Below are 18,926 nucleotides of genomic sequence, written 5' to 3' on the forward strand. Positions count from 1 at the left end.
AATCTTTGCTTATCATGGCGGTCCCGTAATTTGCTCTTACAACAGATGCTTCGCCTTTCGGGTGAAACTGCAACCTTCAAGATATTGCTATTCTAGGCAGTTTAAGTGAGTATGCCTCGGACACACAAAATGAAAAAAAAGGAGCGTGGAGTGCTTGTGAGGTTGTTAGCACATGCTCAGTTCCTTTAAAACTTAAGGGGCTACGACAAAGTTCCGTCCACACTGTGTGCTCCTGTGCAGAGTTTAAACGTCGTTTCTCTGAATGTCACCAACTAGCCCCACTCCGCACAAAACATGCGAGAAGGGGCCTTCTCACTTTTGTGATGGCACTACTGCAACTTGGCCCCTCACGTAACGAAGTGTTCTAATAGGACGGGTACCCGCACCGTAGTTACTGCCTTAGAAATGTAGGGATGGATATTGTACTACTGGCAAAACTAGGTATGGCTTCAGATTTTAAGATAACACAGACATACTTGTAGGCGCTTCTAGCAAGTTTCGTTTTACACAAGAGTGCGGAAGTATGAACCGACCAAGCGATAGGAACGATGATCAAAGACAACAAATAGGCGCGTATATGTACTGTATTTGTTGGATCGACAAATCATTAAAGAGCTTACGGAGCTTCTAACTGAGTACGTTGGCTCTTATGAAACACGAGCAACGCAAACGCAATCTGCAGGACAGTATGAAAATAAAATACAACCACTTGATCTCACGCAAAGCACTGGCATGGGCGAAGAGCAACTGTTTCAACAAAGGTGAATTACGATCTTACACTGTGTCCTATAGAACACGAGGCTGTCCAGAGCGATTTACACCCGGTGCAAAAACGCACGTTGCGCCTCTTCAGCTTGCGCCGGAAGCAACCTTGCTGATAAATTATTGGGCCAGCACGTTTGCAGGTTTTACGCAGTGTAAGGCAGTTGCGACGGCGACGTATTGACGTTCGAGATCAGCCTTCCCGCACGGCGGCTTTCTTCGTTGATGAGGGCCTTGATGATGATGAGCGCCGTCACAACGGCAGTCACAAAGACGGCGCCAAGCACAATTCCAAGGTTGTCCCAAATGGGTTCCTTGACCTTGGTCAGCTGCTTCCGCTTAGGCTTGTGCTGCGCGCGAAGGAAGCTTTGGTCTCTGCATGAGGGCTTAAACAAGCAATTGATACAAGTGAAATACTTTAAAGTTATAACAGTGCTAGAATTTCAGACGACCTTCAAACTTGATTCAATAGTATCAAAGAAATTTGTGCAGGTATTGTTTCCCTCCATTCGAGGAGCAATGAAGCAACAACAAGAGCAATCTTGTAGTACACCCGCCGTGGTTGCTCAGTGGCTATGGTGTTAGGTTACTGAGCACGACGTCGCGGGATCGAATCCCGGCCATGGCGGCCGCATTTCGATAGGGGCGAAAATACCCGTGTGCTTAGCTTTAGGTGCACGTTAAAGAACCCCAGGTGCTCGAAATTTCCGAAGTCCTCCACTACGGCGTGCCTCATAATCAGAAAGTGGCTTTGGCACGTGAAACCCCCCAGTTTAATTTAATTTAATCTTGTAGTACGCTATTAGGTTCCTCATTTTCAAGGCAAGACGAAGATAGGAGAAAGGCTTGTCAAAACAGGACAAGGGCCGATTTACACTAGAACGTTTAGCCATCTAAAACGCCGGTTTCCGATGATAAACAATCAGTTATAAGTTCCATTACTATTTAGATGAGGGTTATTTCTCTCCTTGTGTCTCGCTTGCGCTGAGAAGATGCGCTTTGTAAAAACTTTTTTTCGTCCCATCGATTTGCAACCATCCAGACGCAAGACTGTCTTATATTTCTTATTTAAATGTAAGATGCCTATCTCTGTGAAACTTCCAGTGTGCACTAGCGAACAACCACGTCATGCGTATATATATATATATATATATATATATATATATATATATATATATATATATATATATATATATATATATATCCTTTTTCATTCTGCCTAAGTAGATAATTAGTATTAATTTCTTATTCATTTTCTCAAACATAATTGGGCGAAAGTGTCACTGAGACAGTTGTAGAGCGACATGAAAAACTCCTCATACAGCTTTTTGTTGCTGAATACGTGCTACATGAAAGTATTTTTCCGAGCGTGAAAGAAGCCCGCGAATACACGAAAGGTACCTTGAGAGGCCCGTCATGCGGCAATTTCGCGTGCGTTTGAGGGCTCCTTTCACGCTCTAAAAACCCTTTTATGTAACACATATTGAGCAGCAGAAAGCTATACCGGGAGTTTTTGATGTCGCCCTACAATTTCCTCTTTGACACTTTTGATCTAATTATGATACCTGAGCAGTTGATTAATTAATTAGTACTAATTACCAAACTAGGAAGAAATATCGAATTTAGGCCCAAATAAAACAGAATTTGAATTCTCCACACGACAGCAAACAACATTACCTGTCTTCTGTTCAGCTATGTGGCATTTGCATATTTTTAAGCGCTGGATAAAGTTAGCTCGGGCAGCCTGCGTACATACACATATTGTTACGATCGGTCAGTGGGGGTAGTGACATTTTAGACTCTCCTGCCCAATGCGACGAATCGCTTCGTTAAGCTAACAATGCGCCACCCACGGACAGACCTGCGGCACCCGGAATGAGAGACACGTCTGGCGGACCACGTATTGTGTGTTAGTTCACTGTCGCCTTCACGTTAAAATGGGGGGCAAACTCCTGGAAAATGGTGTTCTAAGACGTTCCCTCACGGATATTGCTAACCGCCATGGTCACTTGACAGATGTCCCAGCTATCTTCTGGGGCATCCTAGGAACGAAGGCGCCAACTTGAGTAAAGCATGACAGCCTCTGTATACGAAGCTGCCCTCCTTTCTGCGCGTGTTTAGTGAACAAAGGCGTGGGAGTGAGTGTGTGAACCATCGTGCTCAACGCGGGTCCTTCGACGACTCTCGATACTCCGATTGAATGGAAGGTTGGACGGCAGTTTTCCAGGCCTAGGGATCTAAGCAAGACAAAGAGGGTTTAAGTAGACGTTTTCGGCTCCTCGGTGTGCTTTACTTCAGTCGTGCTAGAGTGATGAGATGTAACGTTCTCCACTCTTCATGTAGATCTTGTAAATTAACCCAGTACTCCTTCTCGATGGGAGCGTGTTTCTTCCTTCAACAACGTCCTTAGCGTGGATGCGTCGGACCAGGCTGGCCCTCGTGTGCCGCGTGTGGAGCTTTTCTCTACACCCTGTGTGACGCTTCCCGAAAGTGCTAGTGGAAGCGGGCATGGTTCGAGGTAGTTGACCCTAGTTTCGGGAAATGCTGTTTGCAGCACTGTAGTGTAGTTCAAAACAACGCGGGCCGTCCCCTCTAGCTGAGCGCCTTCTATGCGAGGAGGCAACGCCGGACGGAGGCAGCAATCACAGAATAGCACGCTTGCATGGAATGTCCCTGTTTGCGGAACATGACGACACTTGCACGAGGCCCAACAACTGCGTGAACATGACACCTGTACTGGCTCGCGATTGGATGAAAATGACATCTGCATGGTGTCAATGATTTACTGAAAATGACGTGACCCTCACGGACTGGAGGGGTCATAAGCCAGAGAATCATCGGCAAGAGAGAGAGGTTCTTCCCGCGGGCCGCCGTGCCTGCCGTCGACAGCATTTCATTTTTGTTTTCTTTTGATAGATTCCTGTACATCATGTAAATAAACAATTTCCCCGAATCTTCCTCAACGTCGGCTACCTCTCAGAATCAACGGAAAAACAAAATAACACATGATTGATTCTGCCGAACTGGTGCTGGAAACATTTTTCATGGTATTTCACGATGCCTTTTTTGTAGGAAGTACCACTGCTGTGGCTTTGACTATTTTAGAACATACAGTGTAAAGGCAAGACAGGCCGTCGTTGCACGCTGTTCTTGCACGTATACGTATGCACGTAAACAGCGAATCTGTTTATGGCTGGCGTTTAGTGCATTTTTGTTCTCCATGTGCGAAAACCGTGAGCCGATTCTGAAGATGGTGCAATAGCAGGCCTTCCCAAGCCGGAGGTCAAGCAGGTTTCAAGCCATCCGCCAACTTGCAAAAACAATTTTAATATCCTGCACAATAAGGCACGATAAGTAGTCTCAGCTATTGCCGCGTCCCTATCTGTGCCAAATCACGTTGACGACAAGAACGACTACTTCAAGAGTGCGAGCGAAGTGCTAGAGAAGAAGCCTGAACCGCGCTCTTGTTCTAATTATCTCCATAAATACATCGGTCGGCTCCAGGGAAACGCGACACTGTCGGAGGGGCTGGGTATCGCATCATCGACTAATGATTGGAACGACTCCTTCGAGCAGCCCTCCATCCAACCCTTCCAGACATCATCAACGCGTCGACACACCTGCACACCGAGCAAGCCGCCACCTCCAAAGTCTGTGCCCAGAATTCGGTCTCTTGCAAGGAACTTTATCCGTGACCTTACTGACTCAGGAACTGACGCTTGCAAGTCCACCACAGGTGACTGTTCAAAACACTCTATTCCCCACTAGCTTCCACAGTGACACATATGAAGACGCTGAAGAGTGGCTGGACCAGTACGAACGCGTAGCTAAGATCAACCAGAGGCGTCCCGACCAGAAGCTTTCCAACGTGCACTTCGCTTTTGAAAGTAACACAAGGATGTGGTTTCCAAACCACGAGGCAGATTTGCCAACATGGAAAGACTTTTGCCGGTGACTGCTTGATATCTTCGGATGCACTAATCGCCGGCCTAAATAACGTCCGACAATTTCTCCAGTTGCACGTTGAAAAGCCCAACGAAAGTGTTTCCACGTTTGCCAAGGACATGACTTGCTTGTTTCGCCCGTGGATCCCAGCATGTCTGATTTGAAGAAGCTGAGCCACCTCATATGCGGCATCAAGGAACATCTAGTCGGTGGACTTGTGCGTAACACACCTACAACAGCGGAAGAATTCATTAAAGAAGCCACAGAAATCCAGAGGCGCTCCAGCAGCGTTGCTGGTAATACGAACGCCTGAGTAACGGTGCGCCTGCAGGGCCCGCAATACTGGCAGTGAAAGGCGTGACCTCGCTGCACCAAGTGATAAAAGACATTGTGCGCGAGACTGCGAAGCGAACAGCGACACCGAAGTTTAATGTTACTTAGGTCGCTGAAGTGTTCCGCCAAAAGATCCGACAAGCATTTACATCTCACAAGCCACTCCCTGAACCATGTTTCAGGCAGCGCTTAGAGCCGCGCCCATACAGCTACGCAGACGCTGTCCGTCGCCCACTTTCTAGCGCGCCAGTACCACAGCACCACCAGCGGCCACCTATTGCTGCCTGTATACAGAGAGTGCATTTCAGGCGACCTCAGCTTTAGCGAATCGACGTATAGCACACTGCTGATCGCCGACTATTGTGTTTCCTTTGGGGAGAACCAGGACACATTTAGCGTTTTGGACCTCATCGCCAGGGTGGCATCCAGGGAATGTCACTTGCCTGATAGCGACGGTGTTCATTTTAGGGAGAACATCTGCTAGTCGCCCATAAAACTCTTTGCAACGAAATCTTGCAAGCCTGTCACGATGAAGCCCCCTAAGGCCAGCTAGGCTACACAAGAAAATTAGCACGCATCAAAGAGACGTATACTAGTCACGGCTCGCAACAAACGTGAAGCATTACGTTCGAACGTGCCTCGACTGCCAACGGCGAAAAGTGCCACCTGCGAAACCTTCCGGACTATTACACCCCGTTCCAGTGCCGGAAACGCCGCTTCCACAAATTAGGGTGTACTTTCTGGGTCCATTCCTAATATCTGCTGCCGGAAAGAAGGGAATCGTAGTTCCGAAACATTACTTCACGCGATATGCGAAAACCAAGGCACTTCCGAGCAGCACAGCAACCGAGGCCGCACCAATCTCCATGGAAAACGTCGTCCGGAGGCATGGTGCTCGAGCGCTCATCGTAACCGACCGGAAAGCAGCGTTCATGGCTGAACTTCTGCGAACTGCACTCACGCTCAGTGAGACGGCGAACAGAAGGACGACAGCCCATCACCAGCACAGCAATGGGCTTACGGAACGCCTCAAGACTCTCGCAGACATGTTGTGCAGGTATGCCGATGTGGAGCACAAAAACTGGGACAAAGTGTCGCCTTATGTAATGTTTACTTATAATACGGCCCGACAAGAAACCACTAGAATGGCACCATTAAGTCTCCTCCACGGTCGAGAAGTGTCTATAATGCTGGATGCTATGCTGCCTCATGATTTCAGCGATTCCGAGACTGACACCGCAGTTTTTGTAGAGCGTGCCGAAACAGCACGACAGACGGCGTGCGTTCGAATAACTAGCCAGCAAGACCGTGATGCCCTACTTTACATCAACACCATTGATGCGTCATTTACCAGCACGGCCAAAGAGTTTGGGTTTGGATTACAGCTCGCCGCTGAGGACACTCGGAGAAACGTCTAAGCCAATATTCTGGACCGTACAAAGTTCTACGACGCCTTAGCGACATCGACTATCAAGTCGTTCCTGACAACCCATCTTGCTCGGAGCGGCGCCAGGACCTGCCTGAGAGAGTGCACGTGGTGCGCATGAAACCCCAATTTTCTGAACGACATTAACACTTTCTGGTATGCTGGTGATCAGGTGCTACCCGCCGAGCATTGGAACAGTGCTCCTCCTGGAGGGGGGCAGATGCCGCGTCCCTATGCCGCGGCCCAAACACGCTGACGACGAAGACGACTACCTCGAGAGGGCGAGTGAGGTATTAGTGAAGACGAAGCCTGAACTGAGCCGTTGTTCCAACTGGCTCCATTAAATACATCTCCCCGCTCTTGTCTCCAGTGAACCGCGACAATATTAAGCTCACAAGCATAGACACCGCACTTTGACCCGCGTTGATCATGTCTACGTGTGCAGCGCCCTGTCTTTGTGCGCCTGCCAAGCGCTTGTGTATCTACTTTCCTTTCCTCCCGCCCCGTCGTGGTGGTCCCATCGAAACCTTACACGTGTCTAATTCCTCCGGCTCCTCAGGGCGGCGCTCCCGTCGTCCACACGAATGTATATAAAAAATCACGGTAAATGAGCTCGTACCTTGGTTAAAAGTTCTGTCACCTTGGTGTCGTCCGCTAAACATCTTCGCTGGTCATCCACCTTCATAGAGTGGAATTGCTCATGATTTGTTTGAAGGAGTGACGCCTGATTTGACACGGGTGCAGCTCCCCCCCATACGTAATCTACGCGGCGCTATGTGCAGCCAAGTGCCATATCGCTGCCTCGTGGTGTTGAAGGAAGGCTGCCATATATAATTTATTTGTTCACCCTGTCGCAATGCGGAGGCAACTTGCAGTGTCCTTTCACGTTTCCTGCGTCGTTGTGTTGTGTAATCATCCGATAACATGTTTGCGGCTGAATGAGCACAATACCCTGACACCAGACAACTGACAACTTCTGGTAGCATTTTTCAAAACTATATACGGCAGGACGGTGACAGCCACATCGAGGATCTCATGTTGATTTCTCATGACTGGCCGCGCATATATGGCAAGTGGACGTGCAATGAATTATGCGCATGCGCAGTGTGCGTTTTATTATGCGTTTGAAGGTGAATTGTACATCGCTGCAAAAAGGTGTCGCTTATTTAGTGGGCTCTCGCCTGAATGATGTAGCGCAGATTTATAGTTTACGGTTGCGAAGGTACAGAAATATATATTGTGCACCTCATGTACAGCAGGTGTAGGTGATAGCGGCTGAGGTCCGCCCTGGAAATGTTCTTTGGGCTGGGGCATTGACGCCAACGGCAAGTGGCTTCCAGACTTTGCGGCTGCGGAGGAACCACTGTGCTGGTCCCCTTCAGGACTGAGAGGTGGCGCCTCGGGTACCTGCGTGTTGATAGGCTCAAGTGTTAGTCAATGTGAGGGCAAAATTTTGGCTTCCCGTGTAAGGAGGGCAACAACGGACGAGGACGACTCAGAAAGAATGCAGAACGAGTGCTACATTCTTTTCTTGTAGTCGTCGTCAGTTCTCGGACTTCTTACAATGGGCCCCTTCCAATTTGCCCGTGTCAGCAAGCATAAAAGACGTTTTCATTCACAGTTGGCACTAGCGCATTTCACATTTGAATCGAATCGCTAAGGCTGACCACAACAAGATACATGCGTTAGAGGCCGGAAATATTACTAATTATCAAAGTTTTCTTTTTACACTGGAGCAATGCCTCCTATAACTATATGCCTGGAACGTCGCTCTCTTTTCCATTGGGAGCTCTCTGCCGAGTGTTGCGACCATGCGCCGCAGGACGGCGCGCGCCACCGTACCGGTCCCCATGGCAACCACTGCCGCCGCCGCCGAAAGCTCACGACGCGCCAGCCGCTTGGCTGCCGACGTCGCTCCCGGTAGCGTCTCCCGGTAGCCGTGCCACCGGCGTGTTTACAAGGGCTGGCCGCAAGAGGCGCTCGCCACCGTACCAAAAGGAGGAGAGTACAGGCGAGGGAAGGGCAGCGCGTTTGCGGCTCACGTTCCAGGCATAGTATATTATAGGAGGCGTTGACTGGAGCTGTCCTACACTAGTTTCCAGCGTTTCAAGATGTGCGTAGGCAAAAACGATGGCGGCGTCTATAGAGCTAAAATAGCTCACGCGTAAGGCAAAATCGTATAAGCGTATGCGTCCGAGCGACGTTTGAGGCCAGATGTGTAAAAACCGGCGATGGAAGATGGATGATGATTTGATGCGTGGCGAACTACGCAAACAAAGACAGCGTGGCCGTTGCGCCCTATGCTTTATCGACGATAGACGAGAGGCTCGCCGTGGAATGTGCCGACGCATGCGCCGTACACACTGGGGACGGAATTGTCATCTCCACCATTTACGTTCATCCCGGAAGGTCAAAGAGGGACCTTGAAGAGCTTGTGATGGACACATTTGAGGGGATCCTCCCGGTGGACCCCGATCCCATCGTCATTGGGGGTGACTTTAACGTCGATGTGTCTCATCCCGACGGAAAGGGGTTCTTGGTGTTTAATTTGAAACGGTTCGGTTTTTAAATGTTACAGAAAGGTCAATGTCTACACGACGCGCTCGGTCGTGCATAGACCTAACGCTCGCTAAGAACATCGCCAGTGTCGTCACAGAGCCCGTGACCGTCTATCATAGCGGCCATAAAGCCACAATTACTGTGGCCACGAGCCAAAGGTAAATACAAATAAACGAAACAATGTGCATATTTGTGTGACACCGTTCTTTGTTTTGTTCTATATTCTTTCTAGGTATATACAGCTCCGCTGGTTATCCACCTCCATACAGTTGAATGGCTCCGAATTCTTACTATGCGAGTATGCTGAGCAGAAAACTTACCGGTCCGTGCTTGTTGTATTTCACACCTTATACACCTCACCATCTTTTTAAATCCTAAGTCTACGCGTGACGTTTCGTTCTATTAATTTGTTTCATGGTTCATTCCATTAAAGATTCACTAAATGCACTCAAAGTTCAGTGGCTAATTAAAAGTACTGACATAATATCTAAGGGCTTACTAAAGAGAATACTTAATGCCTTTCCTTTCATACACATCGGCAAGCAGCTGTTCATTACTTACGAGGGCTAGTAGATGCGTTAAACTTCGATAATATTCCACAGCTTTCCCTCTCTTCATCGTGTCACAACAGGACCTTGATAAACGCACTGCTTCAGTCGGCAGGCTACCATCCACTGGGCATTGTTTCGTGGTAAGGCAAAAAATGTCGCAGTTTTGCCCGAAAAGCGACGCATCGATTGCGATAGCAACTTGGTAGACAATGATGTGAAGTAGAGAAATCAGTGTTATTGGCCGTATAAACGTGAAAACATTCGCTTAGGAACTAAATTAGCAAGCATGGTTTCATCGCGCACAGGCAAAATGGACACATCAAACTCGGTGGCCGCGGACACACGCTGTCAAAATATTGGCGTAAGGAAGCAGCACTGAGCGAAGTGACCTTCGTGCTGTTTATCAGTTGAATGTGAACTTCGCTGCGAGAGCACAGCGTGCACAAAGGTATAAGACATCTGCAGCTTGCTTTCGAGATAGGGTGCATGCGGCCGCGCAAGGTATGCCCGCGCTACTTCCCCGCTTTTCTGCCTTACGCGCGCGAGATTGAGCAGCGATCGTTAGTTGCCCTTGCGCTGTCGTCAAAAAAAAAAAAATCCGCTTGTTGATAAAATTGCACAAACAGGCCGGGAGTGTGGCCTGATCCCGGTGACCAGAACCGGTAACGCACTCCCTCACCAAAGCAGGATTGGCCACCCTGGTGCAGTACTTGGCCACAACCTCCTATATGAACACAACATCCCAAAGGTAACGCCGGAAGAAGTAAAGAAAGCCTTGGGAGATATGCAAAGGGGGAAGGCAGCTGGGGAGGATCAGGTAACAGCAGATTTGTTAAAGGATGCTGGGCAGATTGTTCTAGAGAAACTGGCCACCCTGTATACGCAATGCCTCATAACCTCGAGCGTACCGGAATCTTGGAAGAACGCTAACATAATCCTATTCCATAAGAAAGGGGACGCCAAAGACTTGAAAAATTATAGACCGATCAGCTTACTGTCAGTTTCCTATAAACTATTTGCTAAGGTAATCGCAAATAGAATCAGGAACACCTTAGACTTCTGTCAAGCAAAGGACCAGGCAGGATTCCGTGAAGGCTACTCAACCATTGATCATATTCACACTATCAATCAGGTGATAAAGAAATGTGAGGAATATAACCAACCCTTATAGATAGCTTTCATTGATTACGAGAAAGTGTTTGATTCTGTCGAAACCTCAGCAGTCATGGAGGCATTACGGAATCAGGGTGTAGACGAGCCGTTTGTAAAAATACTGAAAGATATCTATAGCGGCTGCACAGCCATGGTAGTCCTCCATAAAGAAAGCAACAAAATCTCAATAAAGAAAGGCGTCAGGCAGGGAGATACGATCACTCCAATGCTATTCACAGCGTGTTTACAGGAGGTATTCAGAGACCTGGATTGGGAAGAATTGGGGATAAAAGTTAATGGAGAATACCTTAGTAACTTGCGATTCGCTGATGATATTGCCTTGCTTAGTAACTCAGGGGACCAATTGCAATGCATGCTCTTTGACCTGGAGAGGCAAAGCAGTAGAGTGGGTCTAAAAATTAATCTGCAGAAAACTAAAGTAATGTTTAACAGTCTCGGAAGAGAACAGCAATTTACAATCGGCAGTGAGGCACTGGAAGTCGTAGTCGAATACATCTACTTATGGCAGGTAGTGACGGTGTATCCGGATCATGAGACGGAAATAATCAGAAGAATAAGGATGGGCTGGGGTGCGTTTGGCAGGCATTCTCAGATCATGAACAGCAGGTTGCCATTATCCCTCAAGAGAAAAGTGTATAATAGCTGTGTCTTACCAGTACTCATATACGGGGAAGAAACCTGGAGGCTTACGAAAATGGTTCTACTCAAATTGAGGACAATGCAACGAGCTATGGAAAGAAGAATGATAGGTGTAACGTTCAGGGATAAGAAAAGAGGTGATTGGGTGAGGGAACAAACGTGAGTTAATGACATCTTAGTGGAAATCAAGAAAAAGAAATGGGCATGGGCAGGACATGTAATGAGGAGGGAAGATAACCGATGGTCTTTAAGGGTTACGGTTTGGATCCCAAGGGAAGGGAAGCGTAGCAGGGGGCGGCAGAAAGTTAGGTGGGCGGATGAGATTAAGAAGTTTGCAGGGACGGCATGGCCACAATTAGTACATGACCGGGGTTGTTGGAGAAGTATGGGAGAGGCCTTTGCCCTGCAGTGGGCGTAACCAGGCTGATGATGATGATGATGATGTCGTCAAACACACAGGGGCTGCCGAACAATAACGCCGTCCCCCTCCTTCCCTAGGGCCTTTTGCCAAACGGGAGATGGCGAGTTTCCTCCCCGCTTTCCTCCCTTGCGCGGGAGAGATTGAGCCGCAACCGTCGGAACACCCTCGCAGGCTTTGACTCGCACGTATACAGCATACGGCACACGGTGCTGGTGTTATAGCCATTGGACTCTATGCGGAACTTCACGGCTACGCGGACGGCCAAAATTCGCCTGGGGTGTCCATATATTTATATCGCAATAATAGCGCGGTAAATAAATTATGCTGGGCGCGCGACAATACTTCCGTGAACACCTGAGCCAAATATTTCTCAGTTCATGCAGGGAGGACGCAGAATGTAGATATAAACATCGGCTATATTTTCCTGCAGTTTCGTCAACCCCCCCCCCCCCCCCCCCACCAATCTAAACTACGCCTGATGACGCAATAGCACCCTCAAACGACTACTGGCTGAATGTCTGCAAACTTCGCGGTGAAAAAGCTTAATGAGAGGTCACAAAACTATTTCCAACGGTAACAATTTTCGTGATACTTGACGTATATAAATGTCAATGCCGCTCCGTTCAAATTGTCGGCATAAACATTCAGTTTTGCACTTCCGCTGTGTGGCAGCCGTCGTAAGCTCGCAGTGATGCGCCAGATTGTGGCGTCCCTAAAGTATTGCTAATGCTACGGCAGTGCTGGTCTGCATGTCCCTTATGCTTGTTTGTCGGGTATCAGATATATGCCCACTTAGATTAATTTTAACGCAAGCAGAACGCAAGTAGGCGCATAGCAAAAGCACGGCGTTTCTCATGCTTGCAGCTGAAATTGCGTGAAGCATTCTTCACAAATTGTCTGTGAAATATGAACGTAAAACTTCGACGCTGCTGTGCACTAGTGGACTGAAAACTAGGCGAAAGCGATAAACAAACCTCCTACACTGCTTACCGGAAGACTCGTAGCATCGACAAGCCTGATGGGGGGGGGCTTTATTCTGGAAATTCCGCCATTTTCCTCGAGGCGTGGCGGAGGGGCGATGCGTATAAAATGGCGTTGATGGCTCCATTTTGCTTTCGTAACGTGACGAAAGGTTGATATTTTGCCAAAGAAACAGAAATGAAGGCACTCAACCTAACGTTCTTGATAGAGCACAATAATTTTCCTCGTAAGTAGAAATAAAGCAGCTAGCTCAAAGTGTATATGGTTATTCCGTCGAAAACACTTCTCGATTTTGACGTCTGCTGCGTACAAACCGTTGTCAAGCTTATTAGCTAGGATGTGTGTCCTCGGGAAAAGGAATTATTCACGGTATATTGTCTCCAACGCGCTTGTTTTCTACCTTGACACAACACACGCGACCAAACAGCGGTGATGAGCGTACGTTCTAGGCCGCGTTATTGCTAACTCGTGAAACGCAAGTGACTCAGCCCGACTCTGCTGGCTGAGAAACGGCTAAACAGCGATAGCATGGCGCGCGCCAGAGGTATCCGCTTGCACTGCCACTGCCACCTCTTAATTGTTCACTTTTCCGCTTATCCGCACCACGTGAGGAATCTTCAAGGCGCCGTCTTGCGTACATTTCTTTTTATAAATGAAAAAGATGCTGTTGTCACAACTACTGATTGCGCGAAAACTCAATTACCTTGATTACAGAACAAACGCAGCAGTGAAAAGTGGACAGCGTCGCAGCGGCGTGCAATGTTTCACCAATATTACTTCGGTAAACGTGTTGTTTAAAAATATGATGGCTCAAAACACAAATGCCAACGCCACCGGAGAGCGATGTATATACTGTGAACATGCGCTTTGAACAAAAGATTTTCATGGCCCCAAACGACGGGAAAAATGCGGCGATACCCGTGCCTCTCGGCCGCCATTCCTCATAGCTGCTCAAGAGCATAATTCTCGCGGCTCGTCGCAACTCAAATTAGGGCGGGAAATCTCCGCAATAACGACCCATTGCAAGGTCGCGCAACGTCAAATTGACATTCGTGAATTTCATCTGAAACGGCTCCCCACGGAATATTCCTTCAACCAATCAACTGACACGGTGGCCATCTTGGACCGCCACCACATAGTCGTGAAACTGCACATGCATTTCACTAGATTCTGCATGCTAGCGCTCACTTTTTTTATTGAAGCGCTATCATCATAATACAACCGTATATTTATTTATTTATTTATGTACTTATTTAATTTTTTATTTATTCATTTATTTGTTCAACTTTGTCACAGGCTCCTTCACAAGGGAGCATTGTGTGAGTGGGACAATATACATAGAAATCACAAACGCGCTAGAGCAAACACAACGATTGAATAAAAACATCATACAATTGATAGCGACAAAATGGTTCTCGCCAACACACCAGACACTACACATTATACTCTTAAAATCAAGGAAACCAGTTATGCAAGTCTTAGGCTTTAGAAATGTGGATGTATATAAATGGAACACAACTCGGCTCGGAAATAAACAAAAGCACTTTCGTGCATCTAATACAATATTATAAAGAATGTTCCTTTGGTAACAGCACATAAAAATAAATATATGAGGTGCGTATGGCGATTATCCTGTCTCTGAATGCGTTAGTATCGCTGGTGTTCTAGCGTAATTACAATGTCAATTCCAATGGCTTTTGGCACGTGAGACAGCAGACATGTTAAATGATTTAGTATGACCAAAAATGCGCCGAAAGCTACGGTGATTATATAGACGATGTGATATGGGGCATGACTGAGACATGTACATACGAGACATGACATGTATATGGTTGACTGCATTTTGATAATGACAAGATTCTTCCATGTGTGTAGCAAAATATTGTGTTGCCCGTTTTACTGAGAAGGGCGAGAAAAATTTATCAGTGGATGTCGATAAAATTTGCAGCTCTACGTCATGTTTCGTCATCTTGATGAACACGAAAAATTGCGTTTTGCAAAACTTCCGCTTGCCGACAAAAATTTCGAAACACATGATTTGTCGACAGCCAATGGGAGAGTGTAAAGGGCGGATAATGGCGGCCGTGCAGCCGCCATGCGTGTCGAAAATAGAGCCTCAGATGGCGTCACACAGTGGACGCCCAAGCAGCGAAATAATATAATATTTCTTACGGACACTTCTCTGCCATCGGCTACGCCACTGGTACACCCACTGGTGCGGCGCACTAAGCAAGTGGGCCACGCAGAAAACCACACGAATTTTCTTTGAACCTCTTTGAAGACGGTTAAGAGGAAGCTTTAGCTCGGGCCCAACTCCGACTCGGCCTAACGCAACTCGGCCTAAACGCAAAAAAAGACGTTTTCCTGAGATAACTCCTGGACCGAGTTCAATGAAATTTGTTGCATTTCAGAGAGAAAGTTAAATTCTAGTGACTGTTGGAAATGAAACTTCAATTTAGAGCCTGACTTTTCCAAAAAAAATTTTCATAAATTGGAAATTAAAAAAAATAGAAACACGTAGTCTACAAATTAATAGACCTGCATCAAGGACAGATATCATGGTTCTCTGAAAGGCACCCATTAGATAATTAAAGGCGGACAAATTGCGTATGTCATTATATATCTCACGTGAATTTGCTCCGTTGTGTACAAGGGTTCTGCAATAGCTGTGATTTCGTATTACTAACTTTGTTCAGATTCATGTGTAACAAATCAGTTTTGTCCGCTTTAGATCTAATATTAGTAACTATTTACAAATTTGTGATATCATTTTTCATTGAGAAGTAACAGAATTCTAAAGATGATTGGTTCGGTTACTGAAAATGTTCGATCTTTGCCAGTTTTTAACAAGAAATTGACTAGCCAAATCTGAAATTCGAAACGAACAGTGAGTAGATTCTACGTTTTTCTTTAGAATTCAACAAACATCGCCGAATGTGGCGCAGTGGTTACCGAGAAAAATGAATTCTCCTTTTACGTGCATTTAGATAGGTGAACCCGAGCTAGAGCTTCCTTTTAACGGATATAACGCCACAGCTAAAGCGATAGTGCTCGTCATCGCGGCATGTAACTTCTAAAGCAACTGCAGCGCAACTTCAGGGACAGCCTCGCACTTTAGCCCGGTGCAGGCTCTAAAACAGGAAGTAGAGGCGTCTACGTGTACACCCAAGTCGAAATCGATAAAGCTGCGCCACGGCGACGTTCAACGGGCGAAGCATTACGGGAAGCGCCCCACTGCGCCCGCTCGGCCGTAGCCTCCGCAGTGCAAGTCGTTCAAGGACTTCAAACACCGCGGAGGGGACTAAAGGAGGTCTTCGGTTGCATAAACTCCGTTTTGACTGCACGCATGGAACAGCTGCAAAACATTTCTCAAAGCCGAGAAAGCTGCCAAGGGCCAACAACCCTTGGCTGAAACCTAGGCGGGGTCAAAGCCCACCCCACCAAATCGCAGGGCACTGAATACAGTTATTTGAAATGATAAGGAATTTTAATGTCAGATACATTTCATGACTTCGATATTTGCTGCTGCAGGCCCCTTTACGCTTTCCTTTAGCTCGCTGCAGCTAAAATTTGAATCGACCGTAAAAATTTCTCAGTCTAGATCCTGAACTACTTATTCCGTCATGCCTACATACCAGCAAAATAATGTAAACGGTCAACCGCGAGTTCATAAGCTATTCCCCCGTTAATCCTCACATGTACCCATTCGCGTGCTTGTGTATTCAGAACTATAGGCAGAACAGCTCTCAAACAATATGTACAGAGAAGAGACACGTAAAACAGGACTAGCGGAGTTTCACTTGTCCCTTATTGGCCCATCATTGCGCGCTGCCCTGCCTGTGCTTACAGTTCTATTAAGCAAGTAGCCGAAACTGATGCGTAACATTAGGGCACTCAATATATCTTTCCAGAACAAACAACAAATACATTGTTCATACTTGGTTGACACCTTTTATGAGAGCATTTTTCTAACATTTAGGTGGCGAATTAGGGTAGTCACGAAATTTATGCAGATGTTTTCCAGACGTATGAGAATTCTTTACCACTATTTTGTGAAGTGTAGCCTGCTTGACTGCGGGTATCTATAATGCGTACAAGGAATGCCTTTTCGAAATCATGAACATTACATACGAATATGGGCTATGCTTAGGAAATGTCTAGTTAAATTCACTAAAGAATCTCATGTATGGTTGACTATGTCTTAATAATCCCGGGATTTTGCTGTGCGTTTAGTAAAATATTCTGTTGCTAGCTTTACTGAAAATTGCTTTCACGATTCTTTAGTTTTTCACCTACACAAAGCGACCTTGTCATTACTTATGTGAATCTTTTACATCCAATGTGGTACGGATTGTTATTATTTGAGGATTCTGCCACATCCCCGATAGCTTTAGGTCACAAGAATTTTTTGTTTGGTAAACATCTTACTCGTTCGTGCTACAAAATCGTAGCCAATTTTATCCGATACAACGTGTTGTTTCGCGCTTCCGCTTTCCTCTTTTGCATACCTCTTTGTACTCTAAGGAAACTTTTGTTTTAAATGGGCGACTCACCAGGTGTTTCGCCGCGTAGCCGTCGTCGTGTCGCTTCACCGCAGGAGATGCACGCGAGTCGTGCACAGGTGACGGCACGGCACTATTGTTGATGACATGCGGATGCGAATGTCTCCTCGGTTTCGTTGATTTTGCTGCGTGTTCAGCAGGCCTACCGGCGTCTGCCATGGAGGCACTGTGCTTTAGAGCTTGTAGGGAGCGGTGAACTACGCAAGCTGGAGCGCAGGTATTTGTGATACCTTGGGTAGTTTTCCAGAGGAATCCTTGCCCCCGATTCCCACTTCCACTGTTCTTCTTCTTCTTTGCTCTTGGGCCAGTTTGTAGGCCAATGACTGCACCCCCTGCGCATATATTTACTATTAGCGTTTAACCTAATGCCCTGCATGTCTTACTGGAGGATTCAGAGGGGCGGGGGTCCGGGGAGATGGGTTCTACCCCGAGACATGGCCGCAGTTCAACGTTGACAAAGTTAAACCTGCACTTTAAGTGGCAGATAAAAGTGTGCGAAGTGTCAACAGCTGTTGTCTCTCGAGGCGTCAGTCAGCAGCTTGTTATACGGCCATATGGCCTCAACAAGCAGCAAATTTCCCACGAAAGACCATACATCTAATGTAATTACCTCACGGTAAGAAAAGAGAGAGAGAGATGAAGAGCAAAAGAGGGGAGGCTAACCAGATATTAGACGGTCAGAAAAATGGAATATGCTGTAAGCAGCGTGCTTTGTAAGTAATAATATACTTTTCTGTAACCATTTAAATAGAATAATTCTTGTTGAGCGTTCGCGAAGTTGTGTGTACAGTTTTCAGCTGGTTTCTAGTGCTCTTAAAGAAAGAGGATGAAACATGACAGGTAGCGTTCGTCCCAGTCTTCTTTTCCCTTCGTTTTCTTTCGCAAGAGTGCTTTAAAGATATAATAATTTCTGGTTTTAGTGGCGTGAACACGGTTTTATCTATGGACCGCGACAGAAACGACCAGTTCTCTGCGCACATACCTTACAAACACATCAATGTATTGAATTTGGAAACGGTCTTGTGCTGTGAGACCATTTGTGTGCTCAGTCAGGATAATGTCTGCGGGAAAGCTATAACCAAGATCCGCCAACGTGGGGAGAAGCCCTCAGCCTGGACCACAGTTACGAGAAGAAAATTTTTCGTCTCGCACAAGCGTTTTGACAAGGAGGCACGTCTTGACAACTACGGGCATAATAGTAGTTAGCCAAAAATGTAATCACGCCAGCAAATATTTTAGCCCAAAAACGGCAGTGGGTTAAGTTGTTATGCCCAAGAAAATTGTCAGTGACCATATTGCCTTATTACAATGACCTGCTGCATTACCAGAAAAGACAAGACACTAGACAAGGTATATATGGTCACATGGCATGTGACTACCATGCTCTTTATGGATTTCCTTAAACCTATGTGGAGAAAGTATTTTACCAACCGGATATGCAAGTAAGGGAAGGACCTATCATGTTTAATACTTAAATTTCCTATCACTCTTTCTCGCGGTTCATTACGGCAACTGCAAATGCGTGCGTAGTTTTTCTACTGCCTTCTGTGGTAAAATCTACTGCTTTGCAAAGG

General features: G+C 46.7%; 1 protein-coding gene across 2 annotated transcripts; it reads right to left on the reverse strand.

Annotated features, from left to right (window-relative positions):
• Nucleotides 1-566: 566 nt before the first annotated feature.
• Nucleotides 567-17,629, reverse strand: LOC135912765 (uncharacterized). 2 transcript variants are annotated; one of them, XM_070532847.1, is made up of 3 exons: nucleotides 17,344-17,629; nucleotides 7,712-7,873; nucleotides 567-1,112 (listed from the first exon to the last, which is right to left on the reverse strand). In XM_070532847.1, exons 1-3 carry the CDS (start codon nucleotides 17,509-17,511, stop codon nucleotides 909-911), a joined length of 534 nt encoding a protein of 177 aa, XP_070388948.1. In that variant the 5' UTR covers nucleotides 17,512-17,629; the 3' UTR covers nucleotides 567-908. The 2 variants fall into 2 exon arrangements, with proteins under 2 accessions (XP_070388948.1, XP_070388947.1); XM_070532846.1 differs by having other exon boundaries at nucleotides 567-1,148.
• Between the last annotated feature and the right edge of the window lie 1,297 nt (nucleotides 17,630-18,926).

The sequence above is a fragment of the Dermacentor albipictus genome, chromosome 2 (genome assembly GCF_038994185.2).
Source record: "Dermacentor albipictus isolate Rhodes 1998 colony chromosome 2, USDA_Dalb.pri_finalv2, whole genome shotgun sequence".
In the NCBI taxonomy this organism is placed as follows: Eukaryota; Metazoa; Arthropoda; class Arachnida; order Ixodida; family Ixodidae; genus Dermacentor; species Dermacentor albipictus.

Excerpts from the sequence above, each read along its gene's own strand:
- LOC135912765 (XM_070532846.1), bottom strand. The coding sequence starts at position 17,511 with ATGGCAGACGCCGGTAGGCCTGCTGAACACGCAGCAAAATCAACGAAA. Across the intron at positions 7,874-17,343 it reads GCTACGCGGCGAAACACCTG|GTACCCGAGGCGCCACCTCT; the intron begins GTGAGTCGCCCA and ends ATCAACACGCAG. Across the intron at positions 1,149-7,711 it reads CTACACCTGCTGTACATGAG|CCCTCATGCAGAGACCAAAG; the intron begins GTGCACAATATA and ends TGCTTGTTTAAG.